Raw genomic sequence first — 18,947 nt, 5'->3', positions numbered from 1 at the left:
CCCGCCATCTTTCGCCGCTTCCTCTCTCAGGGGCTGTCGCCGCGTCCTGAGTCGCTGCCGAGCTCCGGTGCCGCTTTGCCGCGCCGACTGCCACCACCATGAACATCTTCCGGCTGACTGGGGACCTGTCCCACCTGGCGGCCATCGTCATCCTACTGCTGAAGATCTGGAAGACGCGCTCCTGTGCTGGTGAGCGGCCGCCGGGGCGAGGCGCGCGGGGCAGGAGCGCGCGCATTCGGCCCATTCGGCCGACCCATTCATCTCTTGGTCGTTCGGAGGCTTGTGTGGGGCTTGCGATGGCCAGACACACCCACTTCGGCCTGCCCGGCGGGCAACAAAACCTCTCCCGTGTGCACACGGGCTGGGGTGTCCGTCGCAGCTCTGGGCCCCCCGGGTCTGCCCTTGGTCCGCTCGCGAACTTGATCCGTTCGGGCTCAGAGAGCGCTAGCGTAACTGCCCCGGAGTCCTGCTGCATTTGAAAAGTTTAGCACGGAATTTGTGGGGTTCTAGAGGCGTGTCCCTCTCCTTGGACTTTTGGGGGGCGCCTCTGAGTCCCCAGGAATCAATGGGAGACTTGCTCGAGGAGGATGGAGATAGGACCGTGGGCTCGCAGGGCCTGATGTGGCAGGCAGGCCACCCTCGAAGATGGGGCTGGCTGGAGGAAGAGGGTATCCTGCTATTCATCCTGTTCTCTTGGAGGACTGAAGCAGGGGATAGAATGGGGAGGCAGGATGGTGTCAGGTCAGACCCGTGCTTACAATTGAAGGGGCTACACTCAAGTCTTGGGCTTCGGGATCTCACGCGTCATAAAAAGAGATGCGGGTCTTTTAAGTGAGTTACTTGGCATAGTTTTTATGCTACTCTGAGAAGCAAGCTAGTTTTTCATTCTTGAGTGTGGCCGTTTAATAACTGGTTCTCTTAAACTGCAAGCACTGGGTACCACTGAGTTCTCTGCTCTCATCTAATGTCCTGGCTCCACGTCACCAGTGAGTTGGCGCTGCACCTCCCTCGAACTACATGCATATTTCATTCGAGTATTGCAGAGAGGCAGTAGAATGAACTTTCCTCATATAATAGCTGTGGACTTCTGCATTTCGTTAAATATTAGGAATCTTACAAGTCTTAGATTAGTTCTTGGTGAATATGATGGCCCTTGCCTGTGATCCCAGCACTTGAGAGTTGGAAGCCCGAGGTTCAGGAATTCAAAGTCAGCATGGACTACATGCTGACCCTGTCTCCAAAAACACCCCCTTCCCCAATTAATTAATAGGTTGATTAGGTAATTAAATACCTTCTTAAGATACTGTTCTTCAACTTAATGCTATGCCTCCTCAGAGAAATAACTTTAGTAAACTCAAATTTAACATTCTTTTCAGAAAGAGCAGAAAATAGGAGTCCTAAAGGACCTGGGTGATGGAGACGCCACCTATCTAGTTTAGTAATAAACACCTCATCCAAAGTAACACCTCTGACTCTGCCCTCCGAAGGTCTCTTCTCTCTCTCTGAACATAGTTGGGATCCAGGAAGCAAGCACAGCCCTGAAAGACCTTTGCTCAGTCAAAGTGGATGTTACAAAGTCCTTGTACTGAAACCAGGGTATCAGACTTGGAGGTGAGCTGAGAGGCTCGATTGCGTGATTCCTAACGACAGTAGATTAACTGCTGCAGTTGTGATAAGTGTGTATTAAGGAGTCAGCTTAGTGTTTTATATGATCATCTCTGCAGGTCTGCATGGTCCCCGTGCTGGAGGAGGGAACCGAGTCCTGGGGAGGTTAACCGGGATTGAAATACAATTTCCAATTAACTTTTGCTTTGGCCTGAGCACTTTCAGTGTACACGTTTGATGCCAGTGGCTCTGGCACCTCTGTTGTGACATTTGGATGTCACTTTTAGTCTTTAGGTGTCTTTCTAAATCTCGAAGTCTCTTCATCTTCTTTCTTATGTTCTTCTGTCAAGTGGAGATATATTTTATTTTTAATTCCATGAGTGCTGGTTCCTGTGGATGTCAGAAGAAGACATCATATTCCCCTGGATCTGGAGTCACAAGCAGTTCTGTGCTGCCTAATGTGCTGAGAACTGAACTCGGGTCCTTTGCTGTAGCAGTAACTCCTCGGAATGGCTGAACTCTCTCCAGCCCCAAGAAACAGAAGGGTTCTTTTAATTGTTAATTTTTTGTGTGCCTGTGTGAGTTTACTACAAGTGTACAGAAGTCCTTGGAATACAGAAGAGGGGTGTCAGATCCTCTGGAGCTGAAGTTACAGGCAGTTATAAACTACCATGCTGTTGCTGGAAAGTGAACCCAGATAGTCTGCAAGAGCAGCAAGTGCTCTTAACTGCTGAGCTGTCTCTCCAGCCCTACAAAAGTAGGATTCTTAAGGGAACTTTGAGTAACCAGGAAAAAGGAAGCAGGTTGCTATTTAATATTCATTGTTTTCATGGGAGATTAGAGCATTGAGGAAAACACAGTGTTTGAGCTGACGCCAAGATGAGAAGGTAAATGGTGAGTTCAGTTTGTAACCCCAGGTATCCCTCAGACGTTAGTAAGTCCTTCTCACTCTTGAACTCAAGATCCTCTTTATTCTGCTTGATACAATTTTCTGACCTTTCAAAAATGAAAATCACCAAGATCATTTACTGTGAATTAAATGCTGACTTGTTTTAGATGCTCTGTTTTTCCATGCTAAGTTTAAACGTTGTTTAGAGGCTTTTGAAAGAGGAAGAACTTGATCAGAGTTTCTCAAATATCCGGAACCCAAGCCCTGTCCGTCCAGGTGGTGGTTTTCAGTTTGAAAATCGGGGCTCATTTTAGGGTTTCAACACCAGCGTTGAACCTAAACCACAGGGCATTTTTCCCTAAGGGAAAGGTGAGGCAAACAATAAGGAAGCTGGACGTTACCTTTTGAGTACTCAGTGTTGCCTCAAAGCTGGAATCCTCCTGTGTGAGCCTCCCAGGAGCTAGGCTTGCAGGTACACCTCTCCACTCCGGACTTTAAGGACCTGTTTCATAGTTGGGGGCAGTGAGCTGATTGTGCTTGGTTGTAAATTCTGTGGTCGTGTGTGTTGTCACTGAGTGAGAATGTCTTGTGTTCCCAAACTGCCAGGCACCTTGATGGTCAACTTGTTTCTTTTAGGATGTCACTTTTTGTCCTAATCCCTTATCTAGAGTACCATGGAAGAAGAAGCCATAATGTTTACTTAATTACGATGCTGGAGTTTGAACCCAGGGTCTCACTGACGTCAGGCAAATCTCTACCAATTGAGCCCCGTCTGTCCCAAAGCTGTGGTTTTGGTGAAGTGCTTTTCCTATAGGCTGATAGTCACTGCCAGTGTTGTGCCGAGTTTAAATGACTAGTGAGTCCTGAGATGAGTGACCTCCAGCCTCCTCCTTTATTTACTTTCCCTCATAGCTATTATGTAGGTTGTTAACCTTTCAACCTGTCAAACTTGACAGGAGCATATGTCCTTGAATGTCCTGGAGCTGAATAGTTTTTATTTTATTTTTATTTATTTTATTTTTTATTTTTTGCTGGTATTGGGGATTGAACCTTGTGCATTCTGGTCAAGCTCTTCCATAGCTCTCTATCTCCCAGTGGTAACACTATTTTTGTTGTCGTTGTCGTCTTTCTCAGTATCTGAAGCTTTTGCACCACATTCTTAGACTCCTCTTGGAGCTGCTTTCTCTGTTCCTTTGAGGGCTAGCTAATCTCTTCCTAATCACTACCATGCACTGCTCTTCCACCCTCTGTGTGCCCAGCACCGAGAGAACTCAGAGCCATGGATGGCAGCAAAGCTTGTGCTCTGAAAGCTACAATGGGAGAAGCCTTAGTTCCATCCCTGCATGTTATAAAATGAGTGTAGCAAATGCATGCTGTAATTCCTGCATTCTGCAAGAAGACATAGGACTAGAAGTTCAGAGCCATCTTTGGAAGAATCTGGAGACTAAAAAAGAAGCTGCAGTGGGACAATGTTTGTCTAGCATTTTTGAGCCTTCGTGTTGCACAAAGAAACATACAGGTCAGGTGAGGGGGTAGTCATGTGTGAGGAGGGACAGATATAGCTGTCAAGCTATTAGGACAGTGACTTCGGTGACTGTGAAGTAGGAGGAGGGACCCAAGGACACCTCCTCTGACATACCAACAGGAAGTTTAAAGATTGCTACAGAAAAGAGAGGTTGTGTAGGCAAAGAAAACCTTGAACTTCTTACCCTCCTGCTTCCACTCGGAGTGCTGAGATCACAGGTGTGTGCCGTCCTGCCCAGTGTGTGGAGTGCTGGGCACTTTGTCACTGAGCCACATCTCCAGCCACAATGCACTGTTTGTAGATAAGAGATATTTGTGTAGAATTTGTAACAAAAACTATAAACGGCTGGAGAGATGGCTTCAAGGTGAAGCTGACTTGCTGCTGTTGAGAACGTCAGATTTCTGTTCTTAGCACCCACATTGGGAGGCTCAAACCACTAATAACTCTAGCACCACAGGCTTTGATGCCCTCTCCTGCTCTGCTCTCCAGTACACACACGCACACGCACACACACACACACACACACACACACACACACACACACACACATGCGCGCACGCGCACACGCGCGCACGGCAAACACAAATAATATTATTATTTTTTTTTTTTGGTTCTTTTTTTCAGAGCTGGGGACCGAACCCAGGGCCTTGCGCTTCCTAGGCAAGCGCTCTACCACTGAGCTAAATCCCCAACCCCAATAAAATTTAAAAAATATAAAAGTCTACAAAAATAAGTGTAAATCTAGGTGGGAAATTAGAAATAATTCAAATGGTCAATGGTCTCCTAATTTTTGTTATGTCCACACTGGAACAGGATAGAACAAGAAAATGTGTGTTTATAACAGGGAAAGATGATTCCAAGACATAAATTGATATAACAGGTTGTAAAACATAAGGTTACGGGGCTGGGGATTTAGCTCAGTGGTAGAGCGCTTACCTAGGAAGCGCAAGGCCCTGGGTTCGGTCCCCAGCTCCGAAGGAAAAAAAAAAAAGAACCAAAAAAAAAAACATAAGGTTACTTTAAAGGGTAAACATGTATGGGCACACATGCAAATGCAGTGGAAAAGGACAGTATGTGGCTGGAGAGGTGGCTCAGCAGTTAGGATCACCTGTGGACTCAGGTTACTTCCCAGCACCTACACAGGGGCTAACGATCTGTAGCTCCAGTTCCCAGGACCCTGACTGCTTCTGGCCTTCATAGGAACCAGGCACACATGGTGCACATACATGTGGCCAGACACTCATACACATAAAACAATCTTTTTAAAAGGAGGGGCATCAAAGCAGCTCCTACAGTTACACTTAAAATGGAGATAGGAGGGCTTTTTACGAGAGTAGGACTGAAGAGATGGCTGTCATTGGGAACTTTCTGAGGACTCAGGTTTGGGTCTGAACCTTCTTGTCTCTGAGGGCACCTGCACTCATGTGCCCTTAACCCACAGACAAAGGCATGCATAATTAAAAGTAATAAAGATAAACCTTTTTAAAAAGGAGACATTAAACCCTTTCTGTATATCTCAGCACATTTGAAACATTTTAAGAATGATTGCCATGAGGTTTTTTTTTAAATAAGAAAACAAACAGCAGACAGTGTTTAGTAAGACTGTCATTTCTCAAGCGTTCACAACAGCATGTGTGCAATAAAACACTCTCCTAGTCTTTTCAGCATTCACGACAAGTAAGTGTAATCTGCCTCCATGTAACAAAGGCAAAAAATAGAATTAGGGTGGTATATAATAGGACTACCCTTATCCTGAACCCCAACTGAGCTTGAACCTAGACCCTCTGGTTCCCAAACAACCCCCCTTCCTGCTGAGAATCTAACCCAGAGTCTTGGACATGCTAGATAAACACAAGTGAGCTTCCCTTCAGTGGAGGTTTTGAGACAGAAGATACTGACATGTAGCCCCGGCTGTCTTTGAACTCTGGTCTTCCTGTCTCAGCTCTATAACTACAGATAGGCTGGCATTGCAGGCTTGTTCTGCCATGCCTGGCTGTGAGGTTCTTATATATAAGTATTGAGTTGTGGAGTCCAGGGGAAAGGTCAAGATGTCCAAACTTGGTGTGGTGGTACACACCTGTAATCCCAACACTTGGAGAGGAGGATGCAGGAGGATGAAAAATTCAAGGTCAGTCTGGGCTATTTGTCCCCACTAAAAGAAGGTTTTTGTTTTTTGTTTGTTTTTTCTTTTTTTCGGAGCTGGGGACCGAACCCAGGGCCTTGCGCTTGCTAGGCAAGCGCTCTACCACCGAGCTAAATCCCCAACCCTTTTTTTTTTTTTTTTTTTAGTTAGAATATCCAGATGCTTTGAGAGAATCTTAGGAGTGGCCTTTCTGGGTGGCCTGGCCCACAGTGTTTGATCCCATCCTTCTCTTTACAGGATCTCCTTTGTTTCGATAAGGCATCTGTTTATACACCAGTAGGAATGTCAGGAACCCAGCTCTGAACCTTAGCTGTAATTTAAAGTCCTGTGGTCCCAAGTGCAGAGACGATGTGTGGTTTCGTAAACCTTACTGAGCTTTTGGTGAAAGACAAGCATTTGTGATACTCACTTGACAAGTTCTGCTCTTGACTGCAGCTCTCAGATGCATTTTTACCAGGATGTCACTGAAGTGCTCACAGTGACTGTGCCCTGAGTGCTTGTTTCATGGTTGCCTTGGAACTTTTTGTTCCACAATCAGGTTGGTATTGCCTGTGATTGTAGCTCATTAGTAAGGTACTTCCTAACATGAGGCTTTAGGTTTGAGCTTCAGGATTGCAGGTAGACAGACAAAATGACTGATGCCCAGCACTGCAGATCCATCAATAGACAGATAAGGTAGAAGCTATTCCATTCCACTCCTAACCCCCAGGAGATTCCTGCCACCTGCCACATCCCATCTTTAGCTTGAGATTGCTGTCTTCTGTGAAGATGGGATGCCTTAGGAACAAGCTGCTACTTGCCAGTCAAGCGCCAGGCTAGAGGAATGCTTGCTACGTCCTGTAAGCATCCCAAAGTCCAGATGCGTTACTGTGTGGATTCCCATCACACATGCTGCCTGTCTTCTCCTTTGTCCAGTGCTCACTCAGGGAGACTCAGTGTCCAGCTGATAGTAAATTAGGGCCTAGGGCCAAGCCCAGAGCATGTTATCTATTTACAGTCCTAGAGACACAGTAGGATTCAGATCCCCTCAAGTTCCATCCAGAATTGCATACTATGGGACTGCCCATGACGTGAGGATAAATTGAATTCCATTGTCTTTTGAGCATGTGTCTTTCTGGACTCTGCCATGTGTCAGGTGTGTCAGGTGTATGGAACAACTCACAGCTTCCACAAGGGACTCTGTGTCCAGTGGAGTTTTGCAGAGAACAGAGTTGTGTGGGATCACCAATGCCTTCTGCTGTGCCTGGCTTCACATGGGTTCTGGGGAGCCTCTCACTTGCAGGACAAGTGTTTCATCTGCTGAGCCAGCTCCATAGTTTAAAGTCTGTGGAGAGGCCAGGGCAGCAGCTGGCATGGAATGCCTGCTGGGTGAATCAGCAGCACCAAGACAGGGTGTCTCCATCTCCCAGCGGAGGTGATGGTTGTCTAGTTGGGTCTCCCAGGACAGGGATGAGCTGCCACCCTGGTTTTTAGTGTAGGAATTCTGAAGGTGATTGGGTGTGCCTGGTCCCAAAGCCCCATTGGAATAAACTGCCTGTCTGTAACCTGTCTTAATGAAAATACTGGAAAGAACCACAGAGCAGATGAACTGGAAAACTCTCAAGGCCCCACCAAACTTCCTGCAGGACCTGTCTGCTGCTCCTGTCTTTCTCCATTCTGCTCTCACTCCAGGGTTTAGTATCTGCTTCACCCTTTCTCCTCTGGAACATTAATCTCTGATAGAAAAAAGTTCCTGTTCACAAGCAAAGCAGTCAGCAGCAGATTGGCTGCCCAGCTCTGCCCTGGGCCCTTGTGTAGAAGCAGGTCAACTGATTTTCTCCTTTCCAGTCAGGTGTTTCTTATGAAGGACCTCATTCCTCACACTGAGAAAGTGCTCACATCCAGGCTTGTAGTCTGTAAACTGTAGGTGACCTGAGAGGGTGGCAGAGAAATGGGCACTTGCCATGTTCCACAGAGTGACTCGAGCAGCATGTGATGAGTTTTCTGCTGGGTCCATGCCCAGTGCCGTAGTATGCACCACAGCTGAGGTGTTCCGATCTCATAGCAGTCAGCTTCCATTTGTCTGCTCAGTCTGCAACATCTTGAAATTCACACAGCCATGTGGGCCAGTGTAGGTGTGTGAAAGGTCAGCTGTACACTGTGTTCTGGTCTCCCATGTAAGCTGTGACTGTCCTACTCTGCAGGTGGAAACATGGTGTCGGGCGTATCAGTTTTTATTTTGTATTATTTTGACATGGTCTCCCTGTGTAGCTCAGGCAGGCCTGGAACTCAGTCTTCCTACTTCCCAAGTGTTGGGATTTCAGGCACTCGCTAGCACAGCCAGCCTTAGGTGTTAACGTGTGCTGGGCATGAAGGCACAGATGGTGAGGAAGGAAAAGAGGGTAGGAGGCTGGAGAGCAAGCAGTGAGTGAGCTGATGGAGCGCATGTCTTGGTGTATTGGCCATAGTTTAATGAAGCTGCTTTTCTCAAGTTGTCCACCATAACAGGACAAGCTAGGACTGTCTAGAGGGGTGTTGTAAGAAAGAAAGTGTGCTGTCCTCTGGCCTAATCAGTTGTTCCCAGAGCCTTCCCTGTCTGCTGGCTCCCAGGGCGGTCCCATGACCTCAGGAGCCAAAGATCTTCCCAGGCTGCCCTAACTCTTGCCTTTTGTTTCTTCAGGTATTTCTGGGAAAAGCCAGCTCCTGTTTGCACTGGTCTTCACAACTCGTTACCTGGATCTTTTTACTTCATTCATTTCGTTATATAATACATCTATGAAGGTATGGTATGATATCAGCCCCAATGCTTTTGTCCACCATGTGCACACCTAGGGGAAATATTAGCTTTTTTTTTTTTCTATTTAAAATCTCAAGAATGGGGGTTGGGGATTTGGCTCAGTGGTAGAGCGCTTACCTAGGAAGCACAAGGTCCTGGGTTCGGTCCCCAGCCCCGAGAGGGGAAAAAAAAATCTCAAGAATGATAGCTAGGTGCGCTGTTCTTTTAATTTTTTTATTTTTTAATTTCAGAATGTGTATATGTGAATACAAGCGTGCTCACGCTGTGCCTGTGTGGAGGCCGGAGGAGACTGCTGGGAATGACTTCCTCCTCCTAACTCAGATTGCCAGGCTCATCTGACAAGGGCTTTTACCTACTTAGCCATCTTGCTGTGTGTGTGTGTGTGTGTGTGTGTGTGTGTGTCTGTCTGTCTTTCTGTATGTCTTCCTATAGATGTTTGAACTTTTTCATATGTGTACAATACACCCTTCTCAGATGATTGTGTGCAGTGTTTTTCTGTAGAGACACCCCACTCTATGTGTGTGTGTTGTAAGTTTTTATTAGCATATATTCATTATAATTGATGGGCTCCATTGTGACATTTTGACACAAGTACATAATGTATTTCAGTCACAGTCACCCCCATTGCACTCTTGTCCCCTCTTCTGCCAATCCCCTTCCTGTCTGCTCTCGTGTCTTTTTCCTTTATGTACTTATTTTATGGTGCTGGGAATTGACTCAGGGCTTTGTTCTGCAAGCACTTTATAGCATTGTTCTAAGTACTTGGTTTGAGGCTTCCTCCACCCATCACTTTGTGTTTGAAAGTGTCTTGACAAGTATAGCTTAAAGTGGGCATGTAGTATTTGGGTTTATGATCTTTGCTGAAATCAAATAAAACAAAAACTTGAGGGCCAGTGAGGTTGCTCAGTGGGTAAGGGGGCTTGCTGCCAAGCCTGACAACTTGAGTTCAATCCTGGGGACTCACTTGGTGGAGTAGAGAACCAGGTCCTAATGCTTTCCCCAACCTGCCACACACACATGCCCACACATACATAAACACATACACCAAATAAATAAATGTTTAAAAATTTAGAGGAAAAAAAAAGTAAGTTTGAGTCACCTATAATCATTCTTCTGGACGCTAGTAATCAAGAAATAATTAGCTGCCTTAAAAATGGCTTTAAAAAATGTCTAGGTTGGACCAGGAGACAGCTCAGGCTGTAAAATGTGTCTCATGTATGCATGCCTGAGGGCCTCAGTTTGATCCCCAGCACCCATATAAGTTGGGCATGGTGGCACCCACTTGTAGTCTCTACTCTAGAGAGGTAGAGACTTGAGGATCCCAAGGGCTCAGTGTCCTGCTGGCCTAGCCTGATTGCTGAGCCAGTCTCACGGCGCTGTAGCTGGAGAGCTGACTCAGCAGTTAGGAGCACATACTGCTCTGCAGGGAACGTGAACTGGGGTCCCGGCACCCACATTAGGAGGCTCACAACAGCCTGCAGCTCCAGCTCCAGGGCATCTGGCCTTTTTGTGGCTTCCGTCAGGTATCCCTACATACATCATGTACTTGCACAGACATGCACATAAATTAGATAACTCATAGACATGCAAACACCCTAGGTTGACTTGTGTGCCCCCCACACACACACACATCTGCATGAATGCATCCATACAGAATGACTAGGTTTCTGCCTGCTGACTGAGTGAGCTACTGGAGATGGGGAGTCAGAATCTTCTCTTTTCTGGAGGCCCAGCTGTGGGCAGGCAGGGCGCTGGGAAGCCCCCGGCTATAGTAAGCCTGGACTGGTATGGTTCAGAAGTGTCTCGTGTGGGGGCAGAGAACGTGTGCGCTTTGTTTATTATACACGCATAAGGTTAAAAGCAACAATTTTAATACCATGCTGACTGTTTATAAATATAAATGCATAACGAGGGTCTGGGAACTGTTTAGTGTCGTGGTGGGTTTTTAAAGCATTTGCGGACTTGGTAATTACCCTCATTTTCCCATTAAGTCATTTGCCCCAATGTTTTCCTAATTAAGTTTCTCAAGTTGTGTTTCCTAAGGAGGAGTAGCTAGGCAGTGTGGTCCTTATCCCAGCCATCTGTATTCATGATTGAAATCTGCTGCTTGATTCTTAGACCTGCAGTTGATTCTGTCTGCAGTTTACAAATTGATTTAATTTCAGAATATCGGGCTTTTCCTTAGGGCAGGGTGACCTTTAAAGATGAAAGAACACAGGACTCCATTGTGGATCCTTCAACAGCTCTGTTGCTGTGTACACAGAATTGCTGTCTCAGAGGCAGAAATCTCACAAACTAGCTTTCAGGGGTCTGGGAAAATGGCTCAGTTAAGAGCACTTGCTGCCTGCTCCTCTTACAGAGGATAGGAGTTCAGCACCCGCAGCAGCCTCCATTTCAGCCCTGGGGCTTCTGATTCCCTTTTCTGGCCTTTGCAGGCATACAAACATTTGTGCATACGTATACATATAAATCAAAAATAAAATAAATTTTGGAGCTGGAGAGATGCCTCATCAATTAAAATGTTAAAGTTCATACTTAAACATTTTTTAAGACTTATTTATGTGTATGCATGCTTTGCCTGAGTCTGTAAGTATACCATGTGCCTAGTGCCTGTGACGTCAGAAGAGGGCATTGGATCCTGTAGGACTGAAGTTACAGACAGTGGTGAGCTGCCGTGTGGGTGCTGGGAACTGAGCCCAGGTTCTCTGAAAGAGCTCCCTTATGAGCTCCTCTTCTTGGGCCGCTCTTGCAATGGACACTAGTTCAGTCGTCAGCCTCTACGTCATGTAGTCTGTAGCTCCACTTCCAGGGAATCTAATACTCCAGGTCCGCAGGTTCACTAACCCACAATCAGACACAGACACATAATAACTAAAGAGAACATCTTTTTAAAAATAGTAGTAATGGGAGATGGGTCAGTGTGGGGTTACATCATTTGTTGTTCTTGCAGAGGACCTGACACCAATAACTCTAGTTCCAGGGGCATCAATCCCTCCTGCCCTTGGAGGGCACCAGACAGGCATATATAGATATATATGTAGACAAATCACTCACAAAATAGAAAAATCTAAAAAGATAAATAAATAGCCTTCAAATACATAAACAAAGTAACTTGATTTTTCTTTGTTATACCAGACTGAAATTTATAGCATCAATCCAAATATTTATTATTTAAGTAACATTTTAAAATTTTTATATGTTCACTTATTTTGCTTATGTCTGAGTGTACATCTGTGAGTGCACATAGGACACTGATCAAGTGTGGGTTCAGGACACCTCTAAGGACACCAGTCTCTGGGTTTGGCCCTAAGTGCCTTTACTCATCTTTCTGATCGTAAACAAAGCAATACAGTTTGAGTAAAAACCACGGAGGCAGAATTAACCTGGTTTACGGTACTTATCTCTATAGAAGAGCTAGCTGAGGAGTCTTGGACGAAGTTCTCTGTCCAGAACAGCACTGGGCTTTGCATTCATTCATTCCCCTCCAAAGCTTCTGTGTCATCGCTCAAGGAAAAGCTTGTTTCTTTGAAAGTTTCTTAGAGTTTTAAGATGTACGCTTAACATTTGATCAGACAGCCTGCTCCTAGGTATAAATGCAAAAAATGAAACTTATATTCACACATAGGCTGTAACACATGTTCATAACAGCTACCTACCACCTACCAACAGGAAATAGGACACCTCTCTTTTAATTGGTGAGTGATAGACAGTGATATATACCTGAACATTAGTCCTCTGCTCAGCACAAGGAGGAAATGGGCCAGAGACTAGGCTCAGTGAAGATGAGTGCTTGTTGATCAGTCGTGAGGCCGGGAGTTCAAATCCCAGCACCCAAATTTGGCAGCTTACAACAAGTTGTAACTCCAGTTTCGAGGGATCTGCTGCCTTCTTCTGGTCTCCATGGGTACATGCACACATGTACACAATAAATAAAAATTCCTTTTTGAGCTGTAAAAAAGGGGAAATTTTTAACGCATGTAGTAACGTGTTCCACTTCACTCAGGTAGTACTCTAAAGAAGGCAAGACTGGAACCTTGAGGGGGCTTAACTACAGAGGCAGAGGGGTACGATCTGGGGGTGCTAGAACAGCCTGTGTCCTAAGTGTGGTAACTTTGTGACTCCAGAGTACACACCAGCCAAGGGTGAGAGAGAGAGAGAGAGAGAGAGAGAGAGAGAGAGAGAGTGTGTGTGTGTGTGTGTGTGTGTGTGTGTGTGTGTGTGTGTGTGTGTGTGTGTTTAAAGCTGACTATGTAGGTGGTAACAGCAGTGTTTAGGAACAGTTGCCCTGTACTCCTAACCCGGTGTCTCTCTCTGTCTAGCTTATCTACATTGCCTGCTCCTACGCCACGGTGTACCTGATCTACATGAAGTTTAAGGCCACCTATGATGGAAATCACGACACCTTCCGAGTGGAGTTTCTTGTGGTTCCTGTAGGAGGCCTCTCATTCCTAGTCAACCATGACTTCTCTCCTCTTGAGGTCAGTTAAGGATTATTTAGCGGTCATATCTGGTTCCCTGCATGAGAAAGGCCTGTTGACAGAAGTGGGCTCTGTTGACTTGTTTTCATCTGGGTTTTGCTGTTCTGCAGATTTCTGGCACAGTAGCCTCTGTTGTAAATAGATTGGGAGACTGGAATAATCCACACAGGTGCTTGGTGTCTGCTGACCGTTCACTGCTGGATGTTGCTCCAGATTAAGCCTGCTGTTGTGGCACATGCCTGTCAGCTCAGCACTTGGGAAGTAGAGGCACAAGGATCAGGAGTTCAAGGTTACTCTCAGCCACATAGTGAGTGTGAGGCCAGTGTGTGCTCCTAAGACCTTGTCTCGGTAAAAGAAAGTGGGGTGAACAGACTTGGAAGATATCTGTTAGTAAAGTATTGAATACCTGAGTTCCCTCTCCAGAACCCACAGGAAAATGGATATGCAGGGGTGCGTATAATCCAAGCCGGGGAGGCAGAGTGGTGGGTCACTGGGGAACTCATGAATACTGGAGAGCTCATGGCTAATAAGAGACCCTGTTTTTTTTTTGTTTTTTTTTTTTTAAAAGATTTATTATTTATTATATATGAGTACACTGTAGCTAGCTGTCTTCAGATACACCAGAAGAGGGCATCGGATCTCTTTACAGATGGTTGTGAGCCACCATGTGGTTGCTGGGAATTGAACTCATGACCTCTGGAAGAGCAGTCGGGTGCTCTTAACCGCTGAGCCATCTCTCCAGCCCAAGAGACCCTGTTTTAAAAAGGCAGGTGGATGGCACCTAAGAAATGACGCCTGAAGTTTTTCTCCAGTGTGAGCACACATGTGTACACACACACACACACACACACACACACACACACACACACACACACACTGCAGATGCTCCTTGATTGATTAACCTGCTAGTTGGACAGAAGGTTCATTTGGCTAGCTTACCAACCCAGCACATTGTAGCCTGTTGTTTCCCAGTGGTGCAGGGATGAACTGTGGGTGACAGCTCTGTACCTCATGGCTACTGCCCAGCATCCCAGTAGCCCAGACAGGTGAAAATTCAAGTAAGCTTCCTAGTGAGTGTGCATTGATTTCATTGTCAGGAAGTTAAAGAATTTTACAGCAGAGCCATCTAGTGAGACATACAGTCACCTGGTGGACAGGCAGCAGGAAGTAGAATGGCTGGGGACCTTGGCTCTGGATCTGGACAAGCCTCAGGAGCATCTTCCAAGAGCATGACAGTCACCACCTTACCCAGCTCCTCCAGCCTCTTCCCTGGTGTTTGCCCTTCTGGGTTGGATGTGGTGGCCGGTTGCTCCTGGCTGAAGCCAGCCTCTTGTCTTTCAGATCTTGTGGACCTTCTCCATCTACCTGGAGTCCGTGGCCATCCTCCCACAGCTCTTCATGATCAGCAAGACCGGCGAGGCCGAGACCATCACCACCCACTACCTCTTCTTCCTGGGTCTCTACCGTGCTCTCTACCTAGTCAACTGGATCTGGCGCTTCTACTTCGAGGGTTTCTTTGATCTCATTGCCGTGGTGGCTGGTGTCGTCCAGACCATTCTCTACTGCGACTTCTTCTACTTGTACATCACAAAAGGTATGGCGGCTCTAGCCTGCACTTTGTAGTTGTGGGTCTGTCACAAGAGCCTTTGCTTCAGTGTGGCTTTAATGCTTTCAGTGGTGTGTTTCATTGTACAAGTTCTGGCAGCCCGGTGGGTAGTGTGCTTGTCTAGCATGCTCCATACGCTAGGTTTAATTCTCAGCATGACAGAAAACCAGGCATGGTGATTCCAGCACACGGAGGCGGAGACAGGAAATCATGGTCATTTCCACTTTGAGGCGAACTTGAGTCCTCCCTGTATTAGCCCCTTCCTCCAAATAAAAAAAACCACAAGGTTCAGTCAGAACTAAAATTCCTGACAGCCATCAAAGGTCTTACCACTCAGTTGCCGTAAGTGCCTCGGTGACCAGTATGAGGTATCTGTACTCACAGGTCTGTATGTGGGGGAGACCGCATGGGAGTCCATAGGCTCCCCTTCTCCCCGACTCATGTCAGTAACTAGAACTGACAGAGACTTCCAGTCTTACCTTTGCTTTCCCAGACTCTGTTGGTGAAATTTGGTTAGCTCAATATCCTTCCATATGTCTATTTTTACATTTATATAAATATAGGACATACATATCTCTAGCTGTCTTATGAAAACTATTTGTGGTCCTTGCTCAGGAAAAAAAAGATGCACATTTATTCCGATGCAGGCAGAGTCCTGCACAGCTGAGAGCTCAGGCCCAGCCTTCAACCCTCACCACACAGCCAGGTTCCTAGTGGTGGGCCTGCTCTGTGCCACAACAGAATATCCTAGCTTTGTGTTTTGTTTTGTTTTGCTTTGCTGTCTCATTGTGTAACTGGCTGGTCTAAGTCTTGTGCTGTTGCTACTCAGCCTCCTGAATGCTGATACACTATCTTACGTGCTTTAATGTTTAAAGTTTCAAGCTACTCTTCCATAAACTATAGGTGTACTAGGGTGCGTCATAACAGTAGCTTTGATCGGATAGGCTGGCACATACACAGGTAATCACACTATTCAGGAGACTGATATAGAAGGATTGTGAATTTGAGGCCAGCCTGGGTTCCATAGCAAGCCTGTCTCAAACCAAAAAGCAAGAACAGGGTTGGGGCCGTGGCTAAGTGGGCAGTATTTGCTGGGTGAGTGTGATGTGAGGACCTGAGTGGGATCCTCATAGACAGCCAGGCACAGTGGCTTGCACACACCAGCTGAGACACATGCATGTATCTGTGAGGGGAGGGTACCTATGACAAGATAGCAGCTGGAGACAGGAGACTCCCAGCAGCTAGCCTGGCGTGCCCAGCAGTGAGCACCAGGGAAAGTGCCTGCATCCCACCAGGTAGAAGATGGTGACCAACATCCTAGACTGTCCTCACTTGCATACACAAGCTGAGACACGTGCATGCAATTCCTGTGCTCTTCCACCCCCAGCCCCACCCCACACATCAGCAAAAAGAGTAGCTCTGAATTTAGTTGGTGCCTTAGGATTTTACTGCTGTGAGCAGACTCCATGACCAAGGCAACTCTCATAAGGACAACATTTAACTGGGGCTGGCTTACAGGTTCAGAGGTTCAGTCCATCATCATCAAGGAGGGAGCATGGCAGCATCCAGGCAGGCATGGTGCAGGAGGAGCTGAGAGTTCTACATCTTCATCTGAAGGCCACTAAGAGAAGACTGACTTCCAGGCAGCTAGGACTAGGATCTTAAAGCCCACGCCCACAGTGACACACCTACTCTAACCTCCTGAAAGTGCCACTCCTTGGGCCAAGCACATTCAAACCACACAGTCGGGCATTTTGGGCATTTGCGTGGCTTTGTTGGTTTTTGTTTGTTTGTTTTCTCCACTTTCCAGTTTTGTTTGTTTTGGTGGGGATGGTTTAAGACAGGGCTTCTCTATGTAGCCCTGGTTTTCCTGGACTCACTCTGTAGACCAGGCTGGCCTCGAACTCAAGAGATGTCCTGCCTCTCCCCCTGAGTGCTGGGAGTAAAGGTGTGCACTGCCACCGACTAGCCTGGCTGTGTGCTTTTCTGTTGTTACTTCCTTGTACTTGGGCGTGCGTATGAGCCGAGGACCAGAGAGAGGGAATCCGAGCTTGCCCACATGGTAACCTCTTGTTTGTGCTTTTCTGTCACATCCTAGTACTCAAGGGAAAGAAGCTCAGCCTGCCAGCGTAAGTGCCAAAGACCGTCAGCAGCCTCTGCCCTTCAGGGTGCTCAGACAGGGTCTCACCATGGCGAAGGCTCGGGATGCTCAGTGCGGAGAAGCAGACACGGCTTCTTCTGTGGCAGCCGCTCACTGGTGGCTCTTCGAGGATGCAGAGCGAAGAGACCAGGAGGCTTCTGTCTACTGCATCCTGCCTTATCTTTTTTATTACTATGTACAAAGATTTTTTTACACAAAGAAACTTAATGCTGTGTTAATAAATTCAGTATGTAGATGAATTGGGGCAGTTTCCAAAAGTGACGATTTTGTGCAGAATAAGTACAAGCCTCTTTTTATTTTTTTGAAAATTTGCTGAGGTGGTCAATTCTTTGTGTCTACAATGAAATTATACTCCTTGACACTTGGTAGATTATCCAAACATCGTCAAATTTTCATGCTATTTATTTTATTTCTTTCTTTCTTTTTTTTTTTTTTTTTTGCCAAAAGATGAGTTGTGTTTGTTTGAAATCTGAGACACTGTGTTCCATTTGGTGTTTCTGTTCAAATGCATCCTCATTGTCCTGGAAACCCTTCCCCAGATGTCACACTACATGTCAGGTCCAGGAGGATGACTCGCAAGTCCTACAGGTTTCATTACGAAAACTTCAAGGTTCCCAGTGGAAACCTGGAAACCGTCAGCTGATGCTCACCAAATGCTCGCCCTTCACCCCTGCGGGGGCCTGGCAGCTCGAGGTTATCTGAGGGTGCCGAGAGCCACCGCACCCTCTGACTGTGAGAGGGTGGGGGGTTGATGGCTGTTTTGGACAGAGGACTCTGCTCCTCTGAGGCATGGAACACAGATAGCTACCTGTCAATGTCAGGCACAAATCCGAAGGATCACTACAACCATGTCAGACTCAAATGTTTTCTCATAGCACTTTTGGTGATAAATTGATTGACAATCTTTAATTGGCAGCACCAGTTATCAGTCCTTACATTCTTTTTAGTATTTTTTTTAAACTGGGCTCTTGCATGACCTATATTGTGTTAACATCCTAAATAAACATTTTATTAAACAATTGTGGTCTTTTCTCTGAATTAGGCTTTGCATGTTCAGTGTTAAGATGCAGCGGGAGCTCTGCAGGGCTTCGCAGTTAGCACGCACATGGTGGGCTGGAGAAGGGGCTCGGTGGTTAAGCACTTGCTATCCTTTGAGTTCAATTCCCAGCATCCATGTGATGGCTCACAGCCACCTATAACTCCAGTTCTGGGGGCTGCAGCACCCTTCCCTGGGCTCTGAGGACATGTACATGCGTGTATACATCCTTATACACACAAGATAATCTGGACAACGTCCTGTGTTTATAGGAACACTAGGATTCTTCATCTGCTGTGACCTTTTCAGTGATACAACACACATATTAGAAGTAAGTGTTCCTCGTAATGTGCTGTCTGCAAAAACAGTATTTTTGCTTCCTGCAAAGTGGCTTGTGGAGGAAGAGAGCTAGGAGGTCGTGTTTTGATTTTGATTTACCATGGGGTCTCTGTCAAAGTTGGCAGTACAGCTGTAGGCTGGCCTCTCCCTGCCCATTTGACTTTGCTCCTGTACCTTGTGTTTTTGTCTTACACATGAGTGTCTTTCCTCTACCATCTGATCTAATTCCTTGGACCTGCTTTCCTCAAATGATTCTGAATGGGGGGTGAGTGGAAAGTCACGCCTGTCTGCCCACATTTGCTGTGTGTGGGGAGAGGGGTGTTGGATTGTTTATCCTGGGGTTTCACATGTAAAGGGGACACTGGCTGGAGCTGGGCACACTTCATAGA

General features: G+C 46.4%; 1 protein-coding gene across 1 annotated transcript; it reads left to right on the top strand.

The window, feature by feature from the left end:
- The first annotated feature begins 1 nt into the window (after nucleotide 1).
- On the top strand, nucleotides 2-18,202 carry Kdelr2 (KDEL endoplasmic reticulum protein retention receptor 2). The gene is given in 5 exon segments (NM_001013122.2): nucleotides 2-189; nucleotides 8,822-8,922; nucleotides 13,258-13,416; nucleotides 14,758-15,010; nucleotides 17,121-18,202. Coding segments are annotated over 5 exon segments (639 nt in total). The 5' UTR covers nucleotides 2-98; the 3' UTR covers nucleotides 17,156-18,202.
- The last annotated feature ends 745 nt before the right edge of the window (nucleotides 18,203-18,947 follow it).

This window comes from Rattus norvegicus, chromosome 12, assembly GCF_021556685.1.
Source record: "Rattus norvegicus strain SHRSP/BbbUtx chromosome 12, alternate assembly SHRSP_T2T, whole genome shotgun sequence".
NCBI classification, from domain to species: Eukaryota; Metazoa; Chordata; class Mammalia; order Rodentia; family Muridae; genus Rattus; species Rattus norvegicus.
The sequence above is the reverse complement of the archived record's forward strand: the minus strand, read 5'-3'. Positions and strand labels throughout refer to the sequence as shown.